The sequence below is a fragment of the Crassostrea angulata genome, chromosome 10, assembly GCF_025612915.1.
Source record: "Crassostrea angulata isolate pt1a10 chromosome 10, ASM2561291v2, whole genome shotgun sequence".
In the NCBI taxonomy this organism is placed as follows: Eukaryota; Metazoa; Mollusca; class Bivalvia; order Ostreida; family Ostreidae; genus Magallana; species Magallana angulata.
In genome coordinates, this window is record NC_069120.1 from 5,189,103 (window position 1) to 5,207,873 (window position 18,771).

At 34.5% G+C, this 18,771-nt stretch overlaps 1 protein-coding gene across 5 annotated transcripts; it reads right to left on the reverse strand.

Annotated features, from left to right (window-relative positions):
• Positions 1–7,473: 7,473 nt before the first annotated feature.
• Positions 7,474–18,648, reverse strand: LOC128168287 (girdin-like). Of its 5 annotated transcripts, none has more exons than XM_052834490.1 (18): positions 18,496–18,648; positions 14,584–14,765; positions 13,707–13,837; positions 13,021–13,503; positions 12,705–12,872; positions 12,487–12,527; positions 12,221–12,353; positions 12,003–12,050; positions 11,731–11,916; positions 11,493–11,639; positions 11,319–11,408; positions 11,084–11,230; positions 10,897–10,980; positions 10,641–10,800; positions 10,343–10,495; positions 10,112–10,155; positions 9,865–9,970; positions 7,474–9,022 (listed from the first exon to the last, which is right to left on the reverse strand). In XM_052834490.1, exons 2-17 carry the CDS (start codon positions 14,702–14,704, stop codon positions 9,866–9,868), a joined length of 2,241 nt encoding a protein of 746 aa, XP_052690450.1. In that variant the 5' UTR covers positions 14,705–14,765; positions 18,496–18,648; the 3' UTR covers positions 7,474–9,022; position 9,865. The 5 variants fall into 5 exon arrangements, with proteins under 5 accessions (XP_052690450.1, XP_052690453.1, XP_052690451.1 ...); XM_052834493.1 differs by lacking the exon at positions 18,496–18,648 and adding an exon at positions 17,586–17,664; XM_052834491.1 differs by lacking the exon at positions 18,496–18,648 and adding an exon at positions 15,676–15,750.
• Between the last annotated feature and the right edge of the window lie 123 nt (positions 18,649–18,771).

An 18,771-nucleotide genomic window follows, 5' to 3' on the forward strand; every position in this document is an offset into this window, starting at 1 on the left:
CAAGTCATCATTAATGAAAGGAGAAGAGCGAAGGCGCAGGGAGCGGATAAATAATGCCGTTGTCCGAAGGAAGAAGAAGGCTATCAAAATCCAAGAATGGATGCATGGCGGAAACCTCTACAACGTCAGCAACACGCGACTTCCGGGGCTTCCACCAAGATACTTCGTAGAAGAAAGGAAATTGGAAGATTCGCTGTATGACTTGGGTAGGAAGAGAATGACTTACATATCAAGGTATGATAACGAACGGGCCGTATTTATTGAAAACCAGAAACGAAAGTCCAGCGCAATACGCCGGAGACTGGCAGACAGAAACTCAGTGTCACGTGGTTGGACAGTGACTGACCGCGCACTTCTCACGCGGGAAGACTCTTCCAGGAATGAATTCACTGCGTTTGGTCAAACATCCAAAGCAGAAACCAAGGAAGATCGAGACCGAATAGAAACTCTAGTATCGAAATTTGGCGATGAAACTGAAGACGAAAAGTTGCCAAAAGAGAATTCTGGTCAACCTTCTTCGCGGGGAAAAATGGTTCAGTTCACCAGTGTTTTCCAGACAGAGCTGAATATCAGTCGAGAACAGACCCGTGAAACCACTCGAAAGATTAGTAGGACTCCAACACTGGATCGGCTTCCGAGTATTCATCGCGAGAGATCCAAGTCAAAAAGTTTACCGATGCCTTCTTTGATTCCTTGGTCCAAAATGAAATCCACCTCTATTTACCCTGGGAATCGTCTGCCACCATTAACCTCTGACCCAAGATACAACCGCCTCGAAAAACTTCTCTGTCCCGTTTACGTTTCAAACAAATACAAAGATGTGTCAAGTGTAGTAGAGAAAATTGAAGCTTTGCATGTTCCACCGAAACAGATTCACCCAAGTCGCTTAGAGCGAGAGGCGCGGATCAAACACTATCTCAAGGAATATGGGCTTCTAGTGACTTGAAGGTTTGAATTTAATGTGAAAACCTTGATAATTTCATGGAAGAACAGCGATTCCTTTTTTTCAAGGAAAAACAAAACCAGAGAAAATCCATCGATCCTGAAAAATTATTCAATAGTTTTTCAAAATGACATCACGTTGTAGTGATGACAATGTGACGAAAGTAAACGTCTGTAACTTTTGTCTAGCTTTCTGTTGAAATGTCAAATTAAAATAATGAATGTTTGATTAGTATTTAATTCTAGCATAAATTATTCTCACTGCATCGTTGTTAAAATTTGATCAGTTGATTTTGCAATGCATACAGAAAAGTAGGTGCTCTAGAATAAAAGGGAAGCTATGGCCGTTTGAGACAGAGTGGGTCCAAGGCAAAGCCCTGTTAAGAACCCTGAGGGCGAAGGTTCTGGGTTTTATGAATGAATTATAAAAGGAAATCAAAGAAAATGTTTATTTGAGTCAGATAGAGTCAGATAGATATGTGGGCAGTCCAAGGACTAAAAATTCTGCTCATTAGTTGCTTGCAGTGGTGAAAATTAAGATATTCTGGGGTCTCTACCGCTTTAGTTATTGCCCGAAATTAGTGCATTATCCAAAAATAAATATATCAGGGCCTTGTGATTTTAAGATATAATATGAAGAATGAATAAGTAAAGTCTACAGAACATTTTAGGGTAGAAGGGTTCCCAATTAAAAAAAAACCTGCAAACACAAGGTCCAATGATGATATTGGTATTTCAAACTGCTGGCATATATAAAATTTACAAGGCGGCTGTTTCCACTAAAAGAGGTTGTCAGTTGCTTACATGTTCACTTAAAAACGTCATTTTAATAGGAAGTCGTAGATCAATCATGAATTAAAGTTTAAAAACTTATTTAAAATTCAGGTGTTGGTTTTGTAGGTATAACAAAGTCGTATCTTTACTGCATATGATATAAGCCGTGTCAAAGATCGCATAATAAACCATCTAGGTAAATAAACGGTGCAACAGATGATGCAAAAAATCACCCTACCAGGATACAACTATAACATGAGTAAAACGAATCAACACAACAGAATTCGCTAACAAATTGCAATAAATCGTAATAAATTATGTTTCTAAAATTCTAAACTATACAACGTAGCATAGCATAAAGCGATAAATTACTGTAACTAAATTCAAAACAACATACTAGAATTGCAATCTTGAATCACTAAAAACACAATATATCACTACACTATATGATTATATCACCAGACCAGAAAAAGGTCGTGTGCAAAAAATTAAAAAAATCACTGTTTCCGAAAACAACAACATAAAGTAATATCTTTACCACCCCTGCGAATGTGTTCGGAATGTTTTCTTTATCGTTGCTAAGTAAGTAATAAATCCAGAGGTCCTCGAATGAAAGTTCACGAGACTTCACCGATATTTGTTCACTTCCTGTGAAATTTCGAGCGGAAGTATAAGTGTTCGGATAATATTCTCAAAATACGTAAGTACTGGTCATTTTTCATATCATATCCTACTGTGATTTATGTTAAAACGGGAAAACCTTTCAAGATGTATGTCTTATTTTACCATCTAGCAGTTATTTATATTAAACGATAATATTCAGAACAGAGTTACCGTTCGTGTTCAAACACGTGTAGAGTGGTTGAAAATATAACCATTGGGTTGCTTAATAAAATCATAGCCATGTTTGATGCTTGTGGTGTGCAATACCATGTTTTAAAAAAAAATAATTGGTGTCTGTTTTGCATTAAAACTTAGTATATCGAGCCATTTTCAAGGAACATTCTGCATAAAATGGTATATAGTCTGTTTCACTATTGATGTTATTACTAGGTCAGGCGCGGATCGAAAATTAATCCTCAGGAGGGATCTCTTTTAAGCATGTTAGTTGTTGCAACAGCAGACAAAAACTAATATTTTTGTATAGTCACATTTATTTCTAGAACACATTTTATTCACCAATTAATGAAGATAAAGTTTAAAATCAATAAACCTCTAGATTTTATATTTGACTACTATATTAAGAACCTAGATACATGTACTGTGAAATAGACTTTATACACGAGGTACGATTTTTACTGCGAAACTGAAAGGGTCAAATAAAACCACGTGGTCTAAAATTTGAATGACAATAACATTCGCAGGGGTGTTTACATCAGAACACACCAGATCAACACTGTTCAATGATTAACCAGAATGTAGGCATAATACATGGACCCAGTCCAGGATATTAATGAACTAGAATACAACAATACAACACAGTGAACTGAATCAGAGTACCAGTAACTATACTACATGGACCCAGTCCAGTATATTAATGAACTAGAATACAACAATACAACACGGTGAACTGAATCAGAGTACCGGTAACAATACTACATGTACATGAACCCAGTCCAGGATATTAATGAACTAGAATACAACAATACAACACAGTGAACTGAATCAGAGTACCGGTAACTATACTACATGGACCCAGTCCAGTATATTAATGAACTAGAATACAACAATACAACACAGTGAACTGAATCAGAGTACCGGTAACAATACTACATGGACCCAGTCCAGGATATTAATGAACTAGAATACAACAATACAACACAGTGAACTGAATCAGAGTACCGGTAACAACAACATATCGAAATAAATACCAGGATAGAACAATATAATGCTATATACCACAGTACCAGGCAAACACACAACACAATGCGAGGAATCAGAAAACTAGAATACAACAATATACCGATAATACAATTTATCGTCATCCACACTAGAATACAACACATGGTGCAGAAAACTGGGATATAACAAAATAGTACGATATAAAAACAAACCAGAATACAACAGTATAGTACAATTAATCACCATCCACAATATAACATAACAACAGGGTGGAAAAAATCAAGATATAACACATAGTACGATATAAAAACATTTAACAGAATTGCATGTAGTGCAATTTATCAGAATCCACAAAATAACACAACAACATGATGCAGAAATTTAGAATATCAGAATATAACAAAATAGTACGATATATCAACATACCAGAATACATAACAGTATAGTACAATATATCACCATCTACAATATAACAACAAAATGGTGCAGAAACTTAGAATACCGGGATATAACAAAATAGTACGATATATCAACATACCAGAATGAATTACAACAAGACGGTACAATGATTCAGGATATCAGAAAACAAAAACAATACAGTGTAATGGATTTAAATACCAGAATACAATACCATATTACAATATATCATCATTCTAGAATACAACACGGTAACACTGCAATGAAACAGAATACCACAATATAACAACATACCCTAGTAAATCAACGTGCATGAATACAACAATAAACTGTAATACACCACGAAACTAGAATAAAACACAATAAAATGTAATAATTCAGAATACAAGAAAATAATAGCAATTTAGTAAACTATATCACCTTAATAAAATACAGCAATATACCGGGTAAATAAATATACCAGCAAACCAAGAATTATTCAGAACAACAATATTGGTCAGGATCTGCATACCAAACATAAAACTGAACACAACATAGAGTATATACTACACAAAAGCAATGAATTACTATTTCTGAAAACAAAACAGCAATAGTAAGCAATATGTCACCACATCAGACAAACCAAACAGGATATTGCTTTTTTGACAAACCACATTAACTGCTGTCTACACATACTGTTCATCTAGTCAGTAGGCATATATAACAGATAACTGACAAACCACAAGAACTATTGTCTACAGATACTGTTCAGGTAGAACTGTTTTTAAGTACGTTCATATAACTGACAAACCACGGGAGCTAATGTCTACAGATACTGTTCAGGTAGTACTGTTTGTCAGTACATACATATAACTTACAAACCACAACAACTAATGTCTACATGTACTATTCGGGTAGAACTTTTTGTCAGTAAGTACATGTAACTGACAAACCACAAGAACTAATGTGTATAGGTACTGTTCAGCTAGACCTGTTTGCCAGTACATACATGCAGTACGTACATATAACTGACAAACCACATTGACTGTTGTCTAAAGATACTGTTTAGGTACTACTGTTTGTCAGTACGTACAGATAACTGACAAACCACAAGAACCATAACTACAGATACTGTTCAGGTAAAACTGTTTGTCAGTACGTACAGATAAATGACAAACCACAAGAACAAATGTCAATAGGTATTGCTCAGGTAGAGTATATACATATAACTGACAAACCACATTGACCGTTGTCTACAGATACTGTTCAGGTAGCACTGTTTGTCAGTACATACAGCAGTACGTTCATATATTATTGACAAACCACATTGACTGTTGTTTATAGATACTGTTTTGGTAGTACTGTTTGTCACTCCATACATATAACTGACAAACTACAAGAACTAATGTCTACAGGTATTGTTCAGGTAGTACTGTTTGTCAGTACGTACAGATAACTGACAAACTACAAGAACTAATGTCTATAGGTACAGTTCAGGTAGAACTTTTTGTCAATACGTACATATAACTGACAAACCACAAGAACTAATGTCTGCAAATACTGTTCAGGTAGTACTGTTTGTCAGTACGTACAGATAACTGAAAAACCACAAGAGCTTATGTCTGCAAATACTGTTCAGGTAGTACTGTTTGTCAGTACGTACAGATAACTGACAAACCACAAGAGCTTATGTCCGCAAATACTGTTCAGGTAGTACTGTTTGTCAGTACGTACAGATAACTGACAAACCACAAAAACTTATGTCTATAGGTACTGTGCAGGTATTAATGTTTGTCAGTACGTTCATTTAACTGACAAACCACAAGAAATAAAGTCTACAAGTATTGTTTAGGTAGTTTTGTTTGTCAGAAGGTACAGATAACTGACAAACCACAAGAACTGATAAACCACAAGAACTATAACTACAGATACTGTTCAGGAAGAACTGTTTGTCATTACGTACAGATAACTGACAAACCACAAGAACTAAAGTCTGCAAGTATTGTTCAGGTATTACTGTTTTTCAGTACATACATAGAACTGACAAACCACAAGAACTAATGTCTGCAAATACTGTTCAGGTTTAACTGTTTGTCAGTACGTTCATATAACTGACAAATCACAAGAACTAATGTCTACAGATACTGTTCAGGTACTACTGTTTTCCAGTACGTACATGTAACTGACAAATAACAAGACCTAATTTATACAGGTATTGTTCAGGTATTACTGTTTGTCAGTACGTACATATAACTGACAAACCACAAGAACTAATGTCTACAGATACTGTTCAGGTAGCACTGTTTTTCAGTACATACATGCAGTATGTACATATAACTGACAAACCACATTGACTGTTGTCTACATATACTGTTTAGGTAGTACTGTTTGTCAGTACGTACAGATAACTGACAAACCACAAGAACTATAAATACAGATACTGTTCAGGTAGAACTGTTTGTCAGTACGTACAGATAACTAACAAACCACAAGAGCTAAAGTCTACAGGTACTGTTCAGGTTTTACTGTTTGTCAGTACATACAGATAACTGACAAATCACAAGAACTATAAAGGCTACATGTACAGTGCAGATTTTACTGTTTGTCAGTACATACAGATAACTGACAAATCACAAGAACTAAAGTCTACAGGTACAGTTCAGGTAGTACTGTTTGTCAGTAGGTACATATAATTGACAAACCACAAGAACTTATGTCTACAAATACTGTTCAGGTTTTACTGTTTTTCAGTACGTACAGATAACTGACAAACCACAAGAACTTGTGTCTACAAATACTGTTCAGGTTTTACTGTTTTTCAGTACGTACAGATAACTGACAAACCACAAGAACTTATGTCTATAGGTACTGTGCAGGTAATAGTGTTTGGCAGTATAATTGACAAATCACAAGAACTAAAGTCAACAGGTTTTGTTCAGGTAGTCAGGTTTGTCAGTACGTACATATAACTGACAAACCACAAGAACTACTGTCTACAGGTACAGTTCAGGTTTTACTGCTTGTCAGTACATACAGATAACTGACAAATCACAAGAACTAAAGTCTTCAAGTATTGTTCAGGTATTACAGTTTGCACTGTGCAGGTAGTAATGTTTGTCAGTACGTTCATATAACTGACAAATTACAAGAACTAAAGTCTACAGGTATTGTTCAGGTAGTTCTGTTTGTCAGAAGGTACAGAAAACTGACAAACCACAAGAACTGACAGATCACAAGAACTAATATCTACATGTGCTGTTCAGGTAGAACTGTTGTCAGTAAGTATTTGTAACTGAGAAACTACAAGAACTAATGTCTATAGGTACTGTGCAGGTAATAATGTTGTCAGTAAGTATATGTAACTGACAAACCACAAGAACTAATGTCTACAGGTACTGTTTAGGAAGTATTGTTTGCCAGTACTTAAAGATAACTGTAAAACCACATGGATTGTTTAGATATGGTGTTTAGTTAGTACTGTTTGTCAGTACTAAATTATAACTGATTTTAAAGGACAACTTTGTATACATCATTTTTTATTCAACAAATCATCATACATAATACACTAAATAGGAAAAAACAAAATTCATGTATATTTCATTTCAGTACACTTTAACCATTAAACTATACATTAAAAAATTACTATCATTAAACATATCAAAGTTACGCATAGATTCTGAAGAAACTTGTTGATTTAGAATAGTAAAAATTTAAGGTTTGATTAACAACTAAACCGAGTTTACTACAATGGTCTCCCACATGTTAAATTTTATCTACATATTCTGGAATAGATGCTTAGCCTTGACTATTACAACTGTGACAATTTTTTTGAATAATTTTCAAATCACGAAATGTTTACAGACAATTCTCAATTCTCACATTCAAAATTCAAATTTCTATTAAAACAAAATATATTGATTTTCCATCACATATACAGAAGAAGCATAAAACACTAAATTTTAATAACATAAATATTGATGTATAAAACAGGAAAAAGAATAGTGGCTTAAAGAACATGATAAATCACTAATAAATCAAAGTGAGTAAAACAATAAATGTTTATCTACAAAACGTACAATACGAACAACCATTGAAAGATTAATTAAACTACAGAAAAAATTCTATGATATACTAAACAAAGCACAACAAGAAATCAGAAATCTCCAAAACAAGCTATTGAATTTTTTGCACAGAGTTTTACAATGCTCCTCTACACTTTGGACTTCTCCGTCAATTGACTGTTGTTGGATCATTGTTTTTTGATGGACCTTCAAATTCTTCACTACTGGAAATTGACCCTTAATGATTTGTTCCTGGTATTTAAAGTTTCATATCCACAGAAAGTAGTTAGTTCTATTCTAACATCTTGGTATTTATCATCACATTATATCTTTGGGGGAGAAATTGTTGCTGGTGTTATGTCTGCTCTGGCTCACAGCTAGGTTTATAAATTCACAAGGTCTTCTCTTTGTTGGTTCTTACAATATCTCAAAGAAGGATATGACCCCTCAATCTTGACCGCTCCTCAATCCAGTAAACTCTTTAATTCTGTTAACTCCTAAATTTGACCAAATTCTTAATCTGACCGATCCCTCAATCATATCAGCTCCTTGATTAAATCAACACAATAAACCACACAGATGACTGGCTCCTTAATCTGGCCGATTCTTGAATCTGTAAACAGTTCTTACTATTTATTCAGCTGCAAATGTCAGGTTGAATCTTCACAGCACACAAAATTGCTTGGAATGAAGGCATTTGTTTACTCACTCTCCCTGCTCTGACCTGAGAATGGGGTCGAAATGCAGGGATCAAATATTTGGGGTAATATTTGATTTTCATTTTAATCTTAGCGATTTTGCAAGTACAAAATAGTTCAATGACAAGCTTTTTGAGCTTGTCATTGAAATATTTGGTACTCCCAAAATACACTGAGATTAAAACTAAAGTTTGACTTTTTGGAGTCTGTTAGATGGTATCACATACAGAGAGACAGTGATAGACATAGAGTCAACAGCAACTGTCATTAATATTGTTCACATCCAATGTCTGTCTTAGGTTGAAGAATCTGTAAAGAAACAAACATCTGAGATGTTAATGACTGATTGGATCAATTCTACAACACATATACATTTTAGCACAGCAGCAACAAAATGAGATTGGAATTTGTGGGCTCCCTATGATATAAATGAACATATAGGGATGACAGTAACTAAAAACAATGTAGGTTCATACCAACTCATTGCATTTCCAATTAATAATAGATTGTACACAATATTTTGGATTAAAGGTAAGGGATGTTTAACTTGCAGATTACATGAATATGTAATTTCTACTATACAAACTAGATGATACATAGAGATGGTGACAATCTCAATGGGCCTCAATAAAAGTACAGCACATTTAGATGAATGGGACTTTTAAACACTTTTGTTAAGGTCGCTGCATCCTTAACACAATTACCCTTAAGTTGAAGCATAAACTGGATTAGACAAAAGAAAATGTACACATACAAAGAATTTATATTGAAAACTGTACTGAATTTGCCCTTTGACAAACACTTTTATCTACAAGCACTCTTTGGGTAAGGTATGAACTGGAAGTTGTCAAGGGGAGAAAATAAAATACATGTAAGTGCTAAAAAAGGATTTAACACAGATATCTGCAATGACCTTGACCTCTGACCTAGAAACTAAGCACAAAATCACTGCATATCATTTTCCTACAGTCACTATTTGGATGAAGTATAAGCTAGATTATGTACACAAACACAGTGATGGTAATAATTCCTTGTACTCATACATGTACATTTATAGTAACTATTGTATTTTTGTGTACCCATACATTAGTGACAATTACAATTTTGTGTACACAAACATTAGTGACAAATACAATTTCGTGTACACATACATTAGTGACAGTTGACTGCTGCTGCTGCCTTCAGTCCAGAGTCTGTACACAAGTCAGGTGGATCCTCACCACTAGGTGTCATTGTGTCTCCGCGCGCCATTAATGGCTGTCAACAGAAAATGTCAACATTCAGAATAAAATAAGCAGCCATATCAATGCAAGGATCGTCATTCTTGTAATTCTGACATGGTAAATATAACATACTAAAAAATACGAATAAATCCATTAAGATAATAATTGTATATACCTGGGAATGATTGGAGTTTGGATGGTAATAGTTTTGAAGTTCTTCTGAAACAGAAGGATTACAAGATGTTGAAAGAAATTCAGTTTTGTAGTCAACATTACTGATTTTTTTTAATTCTAAAATATTTTAAAAACTAACATTATGCAAATTACACATTTCTATAACCATGGATTTTACAAAAAGAGAAAGCATTAAGTTTGGGAGCCAACTCTTCAAGCAACAGATCCATACCCTTTGTGAAGATGTTTCCACAGATTTCACAGACTGTTCGGGAAGGGTGGTTTGTGTATGTACAATGGGGGCACCCCCACGCTCCTGGAAGCTGTTCCGGGGAAAGCTGGGCTTTATTGCTCATTTGGGGTCGAGAGAATTCACCCAATCCATCTAATCAGCAAACAATAACAAATTAGCCATGCACTAAGTACAAAGATTTTCAACTGTGATTTTTTGTTTTGCCCTAAAAAGTTAGTTCTCTACATCTTTAAAGCTTTGAAGAATTGTATTATTTGTATTCTGTTAATGTTCTTACTGTGAGCGTATCCAGTCTTGAACATGTATGGGGGTACTGGCTTTGCCATTGGGTCTGTCTCGGGCTGGGCTCTGTAGGGTGTCCCATATTCTGGGACTGGTGGTCTATTCATCATCTGGTAATATTGCTGCTGAGCGTTGCGATCCTTTTCATGCTGAAGCTAAGAATGATACCATATAAAAAAATCTTGGCTTTTATTTTATTTTATCAAAACATCTACATGTTAATCTGATCAATAGCAGTAAAACTAATCTACCTCTTTCTTCAGTCTTTGGTTCTCTTTTGTCAACTGTGTATTTTCAGTCATGTAGTGCTTCAATTTCTTTTCTGCACTGTGAATCTGCAAGATAAATCACAAAGTTTAGTCCTCAGCTAGACAATGTTCTGTCTCAAGGTCGGTGTGAATGTTAAGCAGTAACCATGGCAATGAAATGAAGCCTCACATGTCTCTCAGCCTGTTTAAACTGATCCTGGAGAGTGCGAACTTTTCTCTGCTCAGTCTCCAATTCTTTACGGAGATCGTCTTTAGCTGATTGAGCAGAAGCACGGTCACTTCTCTCTCGATCAAAGTCTTCTTTAAAAACTGTTAACTATCAGAAGAGAAAACATGAGGTAATTGAACCATCTGTAAAGGTACACAACTCATTCATTTAGGAACTTTATGAGTACTGCTCCTACTTGTTCTCTTAGGACTGCATTTTCTTGCTGTAGATCCTCATTACTGTGATTTCCTGTCAGGTCCATCATACCAATTCCATTTCCTGTCCTCTAAATAACACAAAAAAATATCCATATTAATATCTTTCCACTGAGAAGGGTGACCAAACTGTATGATCAGGGAATAGGACTTACCCTTAGTGCTGTGACTTCTGCTTCCAATGTGTTTTTGTCTCGATTCAGTAGGCTTATAATGTCTGTCTTCTCATGAACCTCAGCCTCCAGAGCTGCCATTTTCAAGATCAGCCTGTCTAGCTTTTGTTGAACTTCTTCCCTTTGTGCCTTCAAAGATAATTCAAGGTTTCAAAACTATTCGCTTTTTTAATACAAAATTTTCAACGACAAAAAAATTTATTAGAAGTATAAATTTTACCTCTGCCTCTGTTGTTCTTTCTTTGGCGTTTAGCAGTATCTTGTCAAACTCTTCTTGCCTCTTCAGGTCCTGAGTCTTGAAGTTAGAGATTTCTGACCTTAGTTTGTCATTTTCTGCTTTTAGCTTCTCCTTATCTCTTGTCCACTGACTGAAATAGTCCCGCCATTTCTGTGTTTCCCTCTGTAACTATAAAACCATACAAATTAAGTTTTTCATACTCTCTAAATACAATCAGATGAATTCTTTAAAGAGATAAATAGACATTTACTTACTTTTTCAAGTTCTTGCTCCTTTCCAACCATGAGTCCATTTTCCATTTTCTATTCAATTTGTAATATAAAATAAACTATGCAAGTTCAATATGTACAAACACATGCATCAAAGCCATTATCAAAAGTCCAGTAAAATATTAGATAACATAGTTATATTAACTTTTGCTTCAGTAATGATTACTTCCAATGTGTTAATCTAGCAGCTGTTTGTACTGTACCTGTCTGCCTGTCTGTCTGTGCTGTTCCCAGTCCAACACCTGGGTCTGGGATGACATGGAGGACCCCATACTGACGTTGTTCACCTGGTGTTCCAACACCTGAATCTTATGTAGTAAACTCTGTCTGTCAGACCTGTACAAAAGAGAGAGCATTCAAATGATGCTTAAGGACAAACACATTGCTGGTATATCTAAAGTTTGTCAAAGATTCAAAATAAGCAGTGATATTATCTTTGTTTAATTTGTACATTTGATCTCAATCTTACTTTAGATTATCAACCTCTTCTTTCAAAGCTAAATTGCAAGTCTGAAAATTAGAGAGAAAACATCAGATGAATGGACAAATGTACATGTCTAACGAAACATATTCTCTTCATTCAATAGAGGATTCATACACGGCATTTAACCAGTGGTATTCTTTGCTGCATTTTATATCTGTTTTGTTGGATTATTGATAAAAATTGACTGTATGATGCTCTCAGACCTTGTACTTTTGGGTTTCCTCTTCCTGTTTTTCTATTTCTGGAACGAGCTCTTCCAGAAATTTCCTCATTCTCTCTGCAGGGCCGTCTGTTGTCAAGTCCATGGCAACTGCTACTTGGCTTACTTTAATGCTCAAAATAATTTCGTCATCTTTGTGATCTTCGTTTGACTGCAATTAAATGCACCATTTAAAATTCATAATTCTGCAATCTTGAAATAGGACAAACATATTTTCCTTAATAGTAGAAAATAAAAACTTTTTCCACATAAAATTTAAAATTTGCACTGGTTCTTCATCAATTCTACAGATAACTTACAACAGCCTCAGCTATCAGTGGATCAAACAGTTCTTCTTGAGGGCTACTTATGACATGATTCGACTCTGACATTGACGGAAACTCCATTAGGTTTAGGCTGTTGCCAGAACTATAATTCACCTTGGTTGAAAGCTGTCGGTTTAGGTTGGAAGAGGAGTTGGGTTGGCCATTCATGTGCTCTAAGAATGAAACAGAAGGAGAAGGGTCTATTCTCTCAAAACTAGTTGAGCTGGATTCTGAGTTTACAGTGCTCCTACTCTTTCTTGTTGGGTTCTCATAACTTAGTGATTCTTGGGTTGGCATTTTGTCGTTCTCCGAGAGTTGCGTCCATTCACCATCACATTTACCGGGAGAGGAGTTAGAGGCAGGTGCAGAGTTGTGGATGTAACTCGGAAACTGCTCTGTGGGTTGTTGGTTCGGAGGTTTGTTAATGCTAGTGAGAGGATCAGAGGTTTTATCCTTGACAGGCAGAGTCTGCTTCTTCTGTAAACACAAAACATCTTTCAAATATAACTTTCAGGAACAGTTATCTTGTTTTTTCAAAGATGAATTTTAAGTGTCTTTTTAAAAGGTTAAGATAATTATTTTACTCATAACACAGCTATTACTGACAGTAGATGTAACTGATTATATAACTTGACACTAGGTTCTTGTACTTGACATGTTCATAAGCTTAATCTGTTCACCTCTTGTTCTTGGTTCATTCTGTTATTCTGGGACTGGCTGGTGGTTTGCAATTTTTCTAATGTTTTCTTGAGAGCTAAATTTTCCTCTTGAAGTGCTTTACACTCGTCTTTTTTCTCTAAAAACAAATTTCCTGAAACAACAACCAAAATATATCACTCAATGCTTTAGTTTTAGCATCAATCAATATTAGTTTAAAATAAATCATCTTATATCAACAGAAAATTATTTTTATTAAAATCCCTCATTTAATACTTCTTACTTTTTACATAAACCATTTAAAGAACAATGCTTAAAATTGGGTTTTAACTTTTTTCCCTTAACTGTAAATACATTACCAAAACTCTTTTGGAGTTTGTGTTCTCAAATTATTCCCCAATGAACTGCATGTGTAAATATACATGAGTTTTCTTTTTCCACACTGATTACTTTCAATAATTAATAGTCTAAACAATACATGTGGAATACACAATAGCCATGGAAAAGACTACATGTACATTGTTTAAAACAATAAGGGACCAGTGTCTGACTGCTGCTCTCATTTTAACCTCCCTTTTTTTAACCATTTATTGGTTACAAAAATCTCTGAGATCTAGATGGGCAGAACTCTTAAACACAGGGAGTAACCAGTAACATTTGTAACAATAGATATATTTGCCTAAAGTGCATTCAATAATCAAAATATTTAGAACATTAAAGATGAAATTGAAATAACAACCTGAAGTAATGTCCTTGATTTAGATTGGAAGAAATTTTAAACAAGGGGACTCAGACCATGTTGTCACATTTGTATTAGAAAAAATATGTACCTGCCTATCATGCATCAGAAATCCGCCATTTACAGATTTAAACATTAAAAGATGAAATTAAAATGACAACCTAAAGTTAAGTATCCTCGAATTTTTCCTCGTAGAAGTTCGTTCTCTTCTTGTAGTTCCTGAAGTTTGTGGGCATCACTAGTGCAGATTGGCAAAGAAGTTTGGGTGGCATGGTGGTACATTTTCAGTGGTAAAATTCCCCGTCGAAAGCATACTGTTTGTTACAGAATTTCTAATATCATTCTGTAAATAAAGAGTGTGTGAACGTTTAACCACAAGAATTGTCTTGAATAATTTAATGCTATTTACATAATCATCGTCATTAACAGGTCATACATAAAACACCGCTAGGCATACTGACACATATGAATACAATTATGAATGAAAATTCAAATATATGTCAAATTAACATCTGACAGACTTGCTTTAGAGTTACAAAATAAAATACACTGATCCCAAAAATTACTGGCAGTTATAAGATGTTTTTTTATAGACAAAATTACATTATATACTTTTATATTCACAACTTTCGCAAAATAAGGTATAAAAATACTTTGCGGAGATTGGTATTTCCGGGGGTGGGACAAAATTCCCACTTTGATTAAAGCCAACACTACTTCATCATGTGTTTTTATATGAATCATCGAGTTCAATTTGGTATAGTGCGATTGTTACCTATCACCTAATGAATCACCAAAAATAATAGATCCATTTCTGAAAAGTAGAGTATCATTGTGTTACAGGATTCCAAATTACATGCAAAACTCTGTAACAACAATGAAACATATGTTTGAAATTCAAGAGTAGCGTTTCACTGAAAATGAAAATAGACTCGACAATGTAGAGAACACAATGAGACGGTATCCATGTTGATATTATGTTTACTTTACAGAAAACAAAAACAAGTCAAATATGTTACTTACTTTGGGGTATTTTTTTCAAGCTAGGAATGTAAACAGAATTAACAGGTCGTAATTTTACGGTTTTCCTTTCAAAATTTTATTGGACAAGCGATTCATTTCCTTGAGCGACGTAATCAAAATGTACGAAAACGAAAATAGTTTTAAAATTCTTCACAGAAAGTGAAGATAGAATAGACGATTAAAATGCGATATAATATACCTTAAATGTATTCCTTATCATGTTTACTTACTTATGATATCCACACATGGCGCAAGAACCGTTACTTGGTACAACCTTTGATATTGCGGAACTGAAGGGAATTCCCCTATGTTTCCAAAAATAGATTGATGCAAATTAGGTATATCGACATCTCTTGACTTGACGGATGGTTTCGTAGTTTCATGACGTGGAAAAATAATAATCTTAATTACCTAATTGAAGGATACTGTTTATAGCTTCAGTTAATACGCAAACGTGAAAGTATAGTATCTGAGTATATTTAAATTAATATTTCACTCAAATTAAACATTTTTTCCATGGCTTTATCAGTGTTTATCACGAAAAGATAACAAAGGACACGTTTAGACTTTTTTTGTGTCAACCCTCCATAATACAGAAATACATTTCATTTCAAACAAACCTAGCTAGCTAATGTTCCACCTTTATATCATGAAATTCCTATAGATCTATGGAGCTTTATCCGGAGTCAGCATCCTATAATTGGATGTCCCTATAAATCATTTCACATAAAAAAATTATGTTCTTACTTTATTTGTATACTGTACATTTGACTTGCGCCACATGTGGTTTTTATCAATTAATTGATTTGAATTGATTACAGCTGTATAAAACAACCTTGAATGTTTTTGATTTCAAATGAAGAAAAAAAAATAACTATTACAAATAGCTGGGTTTTTTGAAATTAAAATCATGACAAAGAAAAGATTAACGAAGAAATAAATCGACAGATTTAGGCCCATATATTTCTACCCAGTATTTGAAGTTCATGATGGACTGCAGATTTGTATTTCATAGGTTATAACAGGGGGCTCACGGGCAACAAAGCTCACATGATTCAAAGATCTCTGGGTGTTGTCTTTTTTTTGGGGGGGGGGGTGCTTTTATTTTAATCCGGCCATGACTCTAAGCACAGAAGCATGAGACTGCATTCTTTAAAGAAGAGAATCGATAAATAAATGCATATGAGGATGATTTTACCAAGATAAAACAAATTTAGATTCAGTCAGATTAAAACCAGCCCCCCCCCCCCCCCCCATGGGGGGCCATGTAATCATCATTAGGGTTCCCAGGCATGCAGTCGATAAGAAGAGAAGAGATCTGCATGTTTTTCCATTTTCGGAAAATGGGTTTTTTTGATCAATCAAGGATATGCAATAAACCTAATGAAAAAAAAATATATATATATATATATATGCGTTTATAACAGTATCATAAATTGCAAAAATTATATCATTGTAGTTCTTGAGAAGTAAATTAAAAAAAGGAACGAAATCTTATTCTAGTAGAACTTTGCAGCTCTCATAGAGCCCGATTAGATATATTGGTCGAAGGTAACGGTTAAGAATCTACACTATATCAGTATGCTAGTACTTTGATAAAATAAATGGTAGCATTGTAGATCTTTAGAAGAGAATTTAAACTATATTTTATATATAATAATATTCCTACAAAATTTGCACTTCTTCAAGCTCCTATTGTTTGGGAGGGGTGGAGGCGCCATTTAAACGACTTGGAACATACAAATATTCACTATATGCTGAATATATTAGCATTTCTAGTTGTTGCAGAGATTCTTGAGAAAAACCAACCCTATTTACGTATTTTTTTTTATCATTTATTTTTTAGAAAGGCGTGTTCCGTTATTTTATCAATTAGCATCACCTTCACCCAATGTTCTTTGTGACAAGATAGGTAGAATCGGGCTCAGGAAATCCAGAGATGAAGTCGTGTTAACAGTTAACAGGCGGACGTACGGACGCTGGAAGATGTGAGATACCGAAGGCGATACGGAAACAAGTGAGATGGCTATAGATTGTGTTGTCATCTTTGATTTGCAAATAAAGGATGAACAGAAAAACTCAATTAGCCTCTCTGGTGAACGAAATTTAAGAAGCCACATAAACACATTCAGATTTATACATATATAATAAGAATTGAGTCTTTCCTGTTGGGAACTGTTGTGATTGTGGGACGCCTCAAGTTTCTGAATGGCTAACTATATGAAAAATAAGCAGCTTGCTATTGGGTATATTTGGCAATTGTTGTGTATTACCTACAAAAATAACCCCACAGCAGTGTCAGTTTGGCGATCCGTGAACATCTAACACTACCAATTAAGATGAATTAAAACGACTCTAAAGTATAATTTTTTAAGAAGTATAGTTCGGGGTTTTTTTGTAACAATTTTCCACAGAATTTATACTTAGGTCACCAGGTCTTGCACTAAAGTGTTTTTCCTATAAGGATCAATGGTCTGATTTGGAGTAACAAGGCAATGAAGTAAAGAGTGGAGTGCCTATGCCATATGATGTATAATGGTAACATAAATGGTCATCAACTTTTTAAAATGACATCTTCACAACAGTAAATTGATTAAAAGAAGACAAAGAATGCAAATGAAAACAACCCTTACCAAAAATAAAATGTCCTTTTGTAAACAGAACCATATGACTGCCGGTAGTTTAAATATTTGAGAAATATATTTTCTTGTTTATTTCATATTCTCTTCTGGCATAGGACTCACATGCAGAGATTACACTCGAACAAAATGATCTAAAAATATCTACATCATGAAAATATCATATTCGCGATCGAAAAAATATTTCGCGAGGTTTGTACGGTTTTTTAGATACCCGAAAGCATAGTAAATTAAGGATTTTTGAGATACTACAAAACATAGTGAATTAACACTTTTATAGAGACTCCAAAGCAAAATGGATTGACAAATACCAACTGTATGAAAAAGAGGAAGGGGCACCTTCATACGTAAAACTTTATAGCAAACCCACACATGGATAATTACTTTATCAGCATGCGCCTAGTGACTTACTACGTTTTTGGAATTATTCCTCCGAACTTAAATGAATTCCGTGTGAAGTTTAGACTGGTCGTGCTTAAATAAAACACTTCTATAACTTCCGGGTTGAGTCCTCTCCTCAATGCGATACAAATTACTATCAAACTTCCTCGTTGATCGAATTGTTTACATTTAAGGACACGGGCCAAAGCGCACTTATGTCTAAGTATTAAATTAATAAAAGAAGTCGCAGTTTAATTTGATTGGAGCAAAACATAAGCGCTTTCTGCAAGGGACAATTGCAAGTTA

Excerpts from the sequence above, each read along its gene's own strand:
- LOC128168287 (XM_052834490.1), bottom strand. The coding sequence starts at position 14,704 with ATGTACCACCATGCCACCCAAACTTCTTTGCCAATCTGCACTAGTGAT. Across the intron at positions 12,873-13,020 it reads CACTGATAGCTGAGGCTGTT|TCAAACGAAGATCACAAAGA; the intron begins GTAAGTTATCTG and ends ATTTAATTGCAG. Across the intron at positions 11,231-11,318 it reads ATGCAGTCCTAAGAGAACAA|TTAACAGTTTTTAAAGAAGA; the intron begins GTAGGAGCAGTA and ends CTCTTCTGATAG.